This window comes from Sinocyclocheilus rhinocerous, unplaced genomic scaffold, assembly GCF_001515625.1.
Source record: "Sinocyclocheilus rhinocerous isolate Xijiao unplaced genomic scaffold, SAMN03320098_v1.1 scaffold153, whole genome shotgun sequence".
NCBI lineage: Eukaryota > Metazoa > Chordata > Actinopteri > Cypriniformes > Cyprinidae > Sinocyclocheilus > Sinocyclocheilus rhinocerous.
In genome coordinates, this window is record NW_015660878.1 from 2,504,193 (window position 1) to 2,514,652 (window position 10,460).

The window sequence follows — 10,460 nt, forward strand, 5'->3', positions numbered from 1 at the left end:
AGACGAATTGTTGAATAAAGTCGTTATTTTTTTTGTTTTCTTTTGCGCACAAAAAGTATTCTCGAAGCTTCGTAAAATTACGGTTGAACCCCTGATGTCACATGGATTATTTTACCGATCTCCTTGCTACGTTTCTGGACCTTGATCGTGGTAATTACATTGCTGTCTATGGGAGGGTCAGAGAGCTCTCAGAATTAATCAAAAATATCTTAATTTGTGTTCCGAAGATGAACGGAGGTCTTACGGATTTGGAACGACATGAGGGTGAGTAATTAATGACAGAATTTTCATTTTTGGGTGAAGTAACCCTTTAATGTGTTCTTTCTCGTATGCCACAATGTTCAGATTTGACAGGAAACAGCAAAAGAGTTACTTTTTGCCCCTTTACAGAAAATAAAAGCATTTCAAAATAAAGGTCCTGTTTTTTGTGATTTTTCCCATTCACTCTGAATGGCCAGTCATTTTTGACCAGGAGCACCACAAGTGTGACTTTGTGCCATTTTGTACAAAATAAAAGCCTTTCAAAACAAACTCCCTGATTAAACATTAAAGCACACTATTTTGATAAACAGTGCAAATTTTCTTCAGTTTTTCTTTAATATTGTGAAAATTATTCATAAATAATGCTTTTTTCACTCAAAAAATGAGGTGCCTATTTTCAGATAAATGAGGCCTACGATTAAATAGATGCAAATATAAATACAAAACCAGTCCTAAATGAAAGAAAAGAAGTTGACAAAAAGATTGAATCCAATCTTTGTCGATAATATAGCATAATGAGTGATTTATAAGCAATTTGTTGAGGCCGGGTCATTTTTGAACGGGAACACCACAAGTGTGACTTTGTGCCATTTTGTACAAAATAAAACCCTTTCAAAACAAACTCCCTGATTAAACACTAGTGTGATAAACAGTGCAAATTATCATCAGTTTTTATTTAATATTGTGAAAATTATTCATAAATAATGCTTTTTTCACTCAAAAAATCAGGTGCCTACTCTCAGATAAATGAGGCCTACGATTAAATAGATGCAAATATAAATACAAAACCAGTCCTAAATGAAAGAAAAGAAGTTGACAAAAAGATTGAATCCAATACAACATTTACATTCAGAAAATACTGCATTAAATGAAAACAATCAAACACAGCAACATACACACAAAAGAGAGACATCTCAGAACTTTCTAGTCTCAACAGGTCTACATTATCGTTATCGTTTTTCCATTCAGCTGTACTGTTGAAACAAGCCACTTAAAGACCCCAACGAAGTCGCCTGATGAGCAGTTTTCCTTTTTTAAGCATGTGCTTACGTATTTCCAATTAAAACAAAATTTGGGAAGGGAAAATTATTTTTTTTCAATAGCAAATAAGCTTAATTTGCAACTTGCTAGTGAGTTACATTCTCATTTTACAGACTGGATAAAAATCCGGTGCAGGATGAGTGATTTGCCTTATTGCTCCAGTTTCCCAGAATAAAAAGACTGTAAATGTATAAATTGCTTAATGGATTTAGTCAACATTTTAGAGTTCATTAGCATGTAAATGCCAAAACTAACAAACAAGCATTAAAAGCCACAAAAACTCTAATTTTGATTTTATGGAGTCTCTTTTTTCCACCAAGTTCCCGTACATCTATCTCATGAAAGATCAGAGTTGTTCCAGATAATATTTACTTTTCGTGATGAGCTCGTCTTCAGCTAGTAAACAATTTACTGAGTGTGACGTGCTGGCGGCCTATAAATGACCATGCAAAAGGGATTGTAATAAACTCATTTTCATTGATTAATGACTGCCAAGTGCGGACTATTTTCTTGTTTTGTCTAAAAGGCAACAGTGACATCATCTGCTGTTTTCCCTCAGAGATCTGCAATCACCGAAATGGCAACTAAAAGGTTTCTGTGTGTGTGTGCATGGCTATGTTTGTCCGTCTTACTGAAAGAGAACGTCACTGTGTTGTCTGTCTGTTCCCTGGAGATTTGTTTGGCTGCACACTTTTGTTCGTATCTGCAATTTGGTGTCTGTGTCATTTCGTCAATTATAGTCTCTAACAAGACATGGATTTTTTTTTATTGGAATGGCCCTCAGAAAACATCCTTATTACATAAAAGGCATCACTGAGTTGTCTTGATGCATCAGTGCTCCATCTCCAATTACATTAGTCTCAAAAGTATATTTTTGGATGGAGTTTGAAAAAGAAGCATGTCTAATTAAGTGGCTAAAGGCCCATTCACACCAAGGAAGATAACCATTAGGATATCTATGAAGTTTTAATAATCATCCTAACTCTATGAAAACAGAGTATACACTACCAGTCAAAATTTTTTGAACAGTAAGATTTTTTTCATGTTTTTTTTTTAAAGAATTATCTTCTGCTCACCAAGCCTGAATTTAATTTATCTAAAATACAGCAAAAGCAGTAATATTTGTTAAATATTTTTACTATTTAAAATAACTGCTTTCTATTTGAATATATTTTAAAATGTAATTTAAAAAATCTTACTGTTCAAAAACTTTTGACTGGTAGTGTACATGCACTCATAATAAACAACATTATCTCGTATTGGTGTGGGCACTAATTTTTAATTATATTAGGCTATAGTTATCTTTCTTGGTGTGAACAGGCTGGAAAGTTCCAGAAAAGCATTTACATCACCAAAATGGCTCCTCACTTTCCTTCTTCAGGGATGACATTTTTGGGAAAGGACTAGTCTGTTATGCCACGGATTTTCATCCACAGCCAGATCCAACTACAAAACACACCACCACAATAACAAGAATGCGTCAAATTGGAATCCTGCCTTTTGGCAAAGATTTGCCCGTCTGTAACATCAACACCCTGGAGGTTTAGCACTTGAGAAAAAGAAAAAAATGATACTCTCATTCTCTCTCTCCCTCTCTGTCGGTCTTTCCCTCCCTTGCTGTCGTGCTTTTTCTCTCTCTATTTTAATGTTATTTTCTGCTCTGTGCAGTGTCTGGCTGGCCCTTGGATTCGTTTCAGACACGGCTCCTCTGAGGCACAGTCAGAGAAGAGGGTACCGGGCCGAAAGCCCCTGCACCGCATCATCCAATTACCCCCGACAGCCTCTGCCTGTGCAGGGATTCCCATGGCCCTCTCTGCCTGCGCCGCTTACCAACCGTTCCTCTCTACATGCGTCAGACACAACGGCAGAAGACTGAACTCGCTGGATCTAACGTTCTTACAGAGCGGGATGTAGTGGAACACGCTCTGATCTTCTCATGCATCATAAAACGGCCAATGTCAGTAATTACTACACAAGACTTGCTAGACCTCTGAGGCTTTTTTAGAAGCGCACAGCTGCGATGCAATCCTTGGATCAGTCAACTCTGTGGTTTCTCACTCTCCTGCAAAAGAAACATGAGTCCTACCTTTTTCAGACGACCGCCTTTGGTCCCCACAAAGGCCAGAGAGTGGTTCTTGTACACGTAGGCGATAACCGATGTCATTTTGTCATTGGATTCGGAGAACAGTGGAATTCCGCGTACCATCTCCGAGACGCCGAGTGGGGCGTTCATATCCAGACCACAGAAGTTGTCATCGATGGTGAGGAGCTAGAAAGGAGAACGATAAATAATGTTTAATTCACCTATTTAGAGTAGATCTGCATGAGACTAGTCAACTAATTGATTATAAAGTGGCTAGTTGAGTCAGTTCTAGTTTAGTAGAGAAATGTGATGAACATTAGCAAGGATATGGAAATTGCTACAAATGTTGCAGACAAAGCCATTTCTGTTTTCCTTTGACTAGTTTATGATGCAACATACATGTTTACTGGACCATTTGCAAGGCAGCTTCACAGCAGATACATCATTGTCACTACTTAGCAACAATTCAGCCAGTCATATCTAAAATGGGGTTGTGAGGTTTATCTGATATAAGACCAAGTGCATTTATCATTTCAGGTGGAAAAGCATCTTAAAAAAAACATCTTTTAAATATGGCATTTCAGGTGATGCCGTGCGACTTTATGTGACATGTAACATATGGCTGGGAAAGTTGCCAGTGTCAGCCAGAATGGAGTGATTTACAGCTTCTGATGTAGAAATAATAATTTGGTAATGCTTCCATATTTCAATCTGCTGCGAGGGCTTTGGAAACAACGGCATCCATTGAAACAGCTGCACAGACCTCAGGATAAAATGTCAAACAAATCGAAAGCATGATTAATGATGCCCAGGGCTTTGACTCATTGAGGGCATGAAACCATAACACTTCTCAAGCGCTGCCAAATATGATACGCTCACGGCCTTTAATTCATTCATGAGTGTCTCCTCAGGCTCTGATAAGGCCTGCTCAGAAAAAAAAGTTTGAATGTTAATTTAAACAGATTTTTTTATATTATGCAAATTGATTCATTTAAAATCTTTATCTTTCAGGATAAAAGAAAAAAATAAAACAAAACAATTTCATTTCATTTCATTTTACTTGAACACACATTCCTTCTAATTGTTCACTAAATGAGAACAATTACTCATGTTATTCTAAAGAAAAAACTCCCAATATCTATCAAAATTGAGTAACTTGCTCCTGAAAGAAAAATTGGCAACATTTTCTGTAAACACATTATGCAAAATTAAGGGGAAATGAAAAAAATTTGTTTGATCTTACACAGATTATGCATAAATGCAACATCATAAACCTTAAATTATGTTCTTTTATTCGGTAAAAGGTCAGAAAAACTAACCAGCAGCACACATAGATTTGGAAAAAAGGCAAAGTATTTTTGTCAAACCACAGGGGGTAATAATTTCAATATCTCATGTAAACTTGTATGTACTATAAAAAATGTACTATAAAAACTGTTTGTGTATCATCAATAGTAGTGTGACCTACATTATGATGTAAGGCACTTTAAAAGATCTAATTTCACTCTGAAAGCATGGCCCATAATTGTCCATCATTACGCAGCCTAACAGGTGTCTCAAACTGCTTTATTAGCATTAATATTTCAGTTTTTAATGGCATATACTCTCAATTGGATCATGAAATACGAGACAGCTTGAGCTGCGTTTTGCCCCCAGGCACCAACCCACAGCACAGTCCCCAGTGATGAAGTAGGCGAAGGGCAATCCTGAGTGATGCCCAGGTTGCGAGAGGAAGCATCTGGATGTACATTATCTCTCACAGACTATTGGTGTATGTACTGATATAATGTGCATACTCCCTTGATGAGAGTTCAATTATATCTGAAGTAGCATTTATCTTGATAACAATTACTCCCAGCTAATGAATAATTTTTGAAAATGCAGGCCAAGGGACAAAACTGTAGAGGACCAACCTAGGAGAGACACGATCAATCAAGTGACCGGATGGGTCTTTACATGCAATATAGCAAATGTCTATTCGTCAGCGGTCAGGAGATACAAGACCCTTCATTAAGCAAATGGAAGACGGGGCTGTCTCTCGAAAATGGCGGTTTATGAGTGATCAGCCGAATCGATAGCGAACACCGCACTCAATTCTCAGTTCACTCAATACAAGCCGGAATGAAGAATAAATAGAGAAATGAAGGAGAGAGTAGAGAGGGAGAGAGAACAGGGAAATGTTCAACGTCGTATATGTTTTTCCCCTCTCTCTCTCCGCAGATGTTTGACCTTTAGAAATGTTCTGCTGTCAGCCAAAGCACTGCGTGCCACTCGGCTCGCCAATGCCAGCCCAGAGTAATGGTGCTCATTTCTAGCGCACGGCTCTTGTTAGAAAGCCACAGCTACATGAAAGATCTGTTTTCTGCAGTGTTAGTCTTTCTGCAGATGTCTCCTGTCCATATCGGGGGCCATGAATCATCGTGGGTTGTTGAGGCAGCAGCAACCTGCTTCTACGTGCGCACCTGCTTACACACGCAAATAAAAATAAAACTCTACCACAATCACGGCCTCTAGCACCCTTCATCCTGCTTACACGGGTCAAAATGTGTAAAGGCCCAACGCAGCAGAGTGGTAGCAACAGCTACAAAGACTTGCCACCTCTGAGGTTAAGAAAACTGCGCTAAAAATAAACACAATGACAGTCATAGCTGTGACACAAACTAATGCTTTTTGGCATTGCGGATATTTTATCAGAAAGCCCAGGCCTTTGCGTGGCAGGGCGCATATGCCTGTGACACAGACTTTGGGGGGATGGAGCATGTGTCTCGACGTCTTTCCATTGGCATATGCCACGATATTTCTGGCAAGGTGAACAACATGCCAATCAGACCCTATGTGCTGCAATCTAATGAAATAGGCTTCCTGCCTGTCAACCTTTCAAGAAGCAGACACGTTTTCATTACCTAGCCACATAAACATGACATTTCCTCTCTCTCCCCATCCCAATGTAAATAACATCTCTCAACACCCCATGCGCGAGAGGGGGCGCCCTGCCTGCCACCCTCCTCTACTTGCTTGTGCGCTCCATTTCTCCGTCTTTTATGCATTCTTTTCGTCTACCACTGCCTCGCTCGCTCTTGGCGCGGAGCGCACGAACAAGCTGCTGCATTATTGGCAATTTCACGCTGCGCATCTGAAGGTGTAAAGGGGTGGGGGAGGAGGGAATGGTTTGACGAGCGCAACTAAAAGCTTCTGGATCGGCGCAGGCGCCATTTTTTCATTTGAACTGGTTCCAGAGAATGGGGAAGCAGAATCAGGTCATTCAGACCGCTCGCTGCCTGGTTACGTCCTGCAACACAAAGGCAGCTCTCTTTCCTAGCGCCGGCGTCTCTGTGTCCCTGGATAGTAAGACAACAAGTCAAATCCAAGCTTTTTTAAAAAAAAAATACTTTTTCCAAGTCTTTTTGTCCATAGGGGTCTAACCTTGAGCATCTGGCAGAAGAAGTAAAAGGAACCCTGGTTGCAGGTCTGGGGCACGAACAACATACTTATTTAGTTCAAAACGCCTTTTGTATCCCTCACTGTTAGCTGAGAGGGCGCAAAACATTTTAATGCACTATTAATAGATCACAGTTTGATCAAAATGCACAGTTTATGCAAATAAACCCTGATCAGTGCTGCGAGTGTACATCATTCAGATGATGAATCGGCTCTTCAAGAGCTAATTCTGCACAGTCATATAATTACCCTTTCAGAGTCTTTCCTTTTCATGCTCAAGTAATATCTCACGCAGGGATTGTTGTTAGCAACAAAGACATTTCCCACAAATTTCAGCTCCATGTTTGACGTAATTATATCAACACTCAATCAGCTCGGAGAAAGGCAATCCTTGTGCTCGCACAATCCTGCGGCATTTAAGAGGTTGTTTTGTGTCTGTTATGCGATTGATTAGGTACATTCTCCACTTGCTCGGTCTTAATGGTTTCTATCAGGGTTGAACAATTGATAGACAATGACGCCGGCTCTCCACAGAGATGAACCTTTCGGGAGAACAGCGTAATGGCACTCTATTAGGGATGCACAAAACCACAATTTTTCAAATTCGACTGTTTGGTGGGTTGCCTGAATAACTACTTGACTGTTTTAGAAGAAGGTCCACTTTCTTGCAGAGTTTAGCTTACCTGCCTGTAACTTTTTAGTAAACCTGAAGACCATGATTAACTTGTTCAGGTGTTTTGTTTATTAGGGTTAGAGTTAAAGGGGTCATATGATGCGATTTCAAGTTTTCCTTTCTCTTTGGAGTGTTCAGGAGAGTGGATCTTGAGGGCCAGAGTTGCCCACCCTTGATCCTGACAGAGATCAAGCGAATGGAGCTAGAGTTTCAAGACAATTTAAACTTGGACTGTTTTTAACTCGACAATTAGGGAGGCATGACCAGATAGCAACGGATATTTTTTCATTTATTGAGAGATCTTGAATTATCTTGAACACTGTATTCAGCATTATCACCCATCCCTACACTCCATCCCTCTGTACCTCGCTTTCACTCACGCTTGTCTTTCACACCGCTCTTTTGAATTAAAGGCCTCATCATCTCTGTTTCCATCCTGCTGTGGCCTCTACCCAGTGCTGACTTTACTAGAGAACTCAGTTAAGAGAGAATGAAAAGATGTGAGTGATGAATATCGCACAACTATCTGCACGCAATGACATTTAATGACTTAATGACTGTGAACCCTTTCGGTAAGAGATTCGGCAAGCTTCCGCTTCCATAGCAAAGACCTCCATTTGAAAGCACTTTGCTAGTATTATTTGATCCAACATTGGCCTTTTCTGAGCAATATCACTACTTCCAACTGAATCTTCGAGCTACAAAGAAATTGTCAAAAGATATCAAAATGAGAGTTAAAGATACAAAAATCAAACCCTGAAATCCCATCTTATGGCACTACGCTGGCGTGATGATATACAGTGGAGTTCAAATACAGCCACAGGACAGGATTTTCACAGATCTGTGATGGTATCTAAAAAGCAGATGAGTTGTGAAGCCTTTTCACATCTGCTCTACACCTCTTCGAGCTTCTTTAAACATAGATATTTTTTTAAAAATCATCTGCAATATCTACTGGAAGTAAATGGAAACGTCTCCGGTTATGTATGTAACCATGGTTCCCTGAGAAGGGAACGAGACACTGCGTCCTCTAGGGGTCGCTATGGGGAACGCCTTCAGCGTGACCGGTGTCTGAAGCATACATCTAAAAACTACAATAACATTGGCCGGCGACAGCCTATGACGTCTTTACCCTGCGCGATTCACAGTATAAAAGGGCACTGGGATAACACGTCATCCGCTTCTTCGTCTGAAGCTTGCGTCCGCAACATGGCAAGGAAACTAGAGGACGCAGTGTCTCGTTCCCTTCTCAGGGAACCATGGCTACATAAGTAACCTGAGACGTTCCCTTTCGAGGGAACTTTGAATTGTGTCCTCTAGGGGTCGCTATGGGGAACGGTATACCCACGCCACCATGCTGAGGGAAGTGCATGCCAGAAAACCACGGTGAGCACTAAGTACCATAGCCATGGGAGTTGCTCCAAAGGACGTCTTGACGGCTGTCAGTGACATTATCCCCTTCGGCCAAGGGCCTGAGCTGCATACCCTAAAAGAACTTACCTGTTAAGGGCTGAGCTAGGAAGCCCAAGCCTAGGGCAGAGCTCAAGGCTTGGAATCAGAAGAAAGAGATTCCTTTAAGGAGATATGGCCAGGTGTCTAAAAAACCACACCAGACCCTGGCCTGTCACCCAGGGGGGCTACCACCGGTTCTGAATAAACCTGCTCAAAGAACTGACTTGACAGGTCTTAGGTAGCAACACCCCCGCTCAAAGACAACCCTCTGAGGTGAGGAGAACACTGCCTGGCTTGACCCGAATAGAGGTAGCTTATCAGGGAAGCAGCAAGCAGCCTAACTACCTGATGTCACTGCCACGTCAACCCCTAGCGTAGAGAGAGAGGAACCTGGCTCAACCGAAGCGACCTATTTAGCCCAGGGTAGAGGACCTAACTCTCGAGTCGAGAGGAGGACTCACCCAGTCTGCCCAGGACCGGTGAGCTCAAAGGGACCCTCCCGCAGCCATGCTCGGGGCAGATAGATCGCAAATGGGACATCAGAAATGGGATCCTGCTAGAAGGAGATCACACATTTCTAAGGGAACAACAGGGTCCCAACATAAAGGCAACTGACCAAGGAGGCGACAGAGATGGGCCTAACACTTAGTTTGTTGCAAATGGGGTCCTTTGGGAGCAGCGCTCTCGGCTCCCAAACTGAGGCGGGCCCTTACATCACATACTGGGAGCGACTCATAGATGAGCCTCACTGAGAGGGGAGCACTTCTCAGCTCGACCAGAAGGGGTATTAGAAGGGGTAGATTAGAAGGGGTAACCCAGCAGGGCCCAATAAGAGACAGTCCCCTGGTGCAGCTGGACACGGTCTCATGCTCTCTATCTTGATAAAGAGCATGGGTCCCGTATAACCAGACCCGATAGAATCTGAAGAAATAGCGGGACCCAATAACCATTCATGCATATAGAGCTTACTGCTCCTCAGAGCAGAAGCACAAAAGAGGGGTTTCCACAGAAACACAAATCCCTCTTACCTCAGGGAACGCAGTGTATTCCAGCCCACTCCGCAGAGGGGTGATTACTGGTTCAACCATAAGGGCAGTGTGACAGTGAGGACTCACGGGCCCGACCGTCTATAGAGCGTTGAGCTCCTCAACACCTCAGTGAGAGGAGCTATAGCTCAGAAAACCTGCATGAAGGTTAAGGAACGATTCAAATCTCGGGAGACCCCTCAGGGTGAGAAATGAGTAGTTCGCACCTGGCCAGAGGATAGGAAGCATGTCGCGAAGCATGTACTCAGAAGAGTACTAGCCCACGAGAAGGACCCGCAGGTCCTGAGGTTGCAGCGTTATACTGGGTACCTGATGCTGGGAGACTTCCTCAGAAGCCCAGGCTGGCATCAGAACCGATGAGTGAAACCATCACTGTAATTGGTTAACAGCAGGAGGCCCTGACTTAGCAGGTGGGTCAAACCTAAAAGTCAGAAAAACAGAACAGGTCCGAGTAGCGCTGCAGAGA

General features: G+C 42.0%; 1 protein-coding gene across 1 annotated transcript in view; it reads right to left on the minus strand.

Moving 5' to 3' along the window:
• Positions 1 to 10,460, minus strand: part of LOC107725603 (plexin-A4-like) — a 220,866-nt gene that overhangs the window by 179,022 nt on the left and 31,384 nt on the right. Inside the window, exon 3 of the mRNA XM_016534921.1 lies at positions 3,389 to 3,571. Coding sequence (XP_016390407.1) covers positions 3,389 to 3,571 — 183 coding nt within the window. The remainder of the gene's footprint in view (positions 1 to 3,388; positions 3,572 to 10,460) is intronic.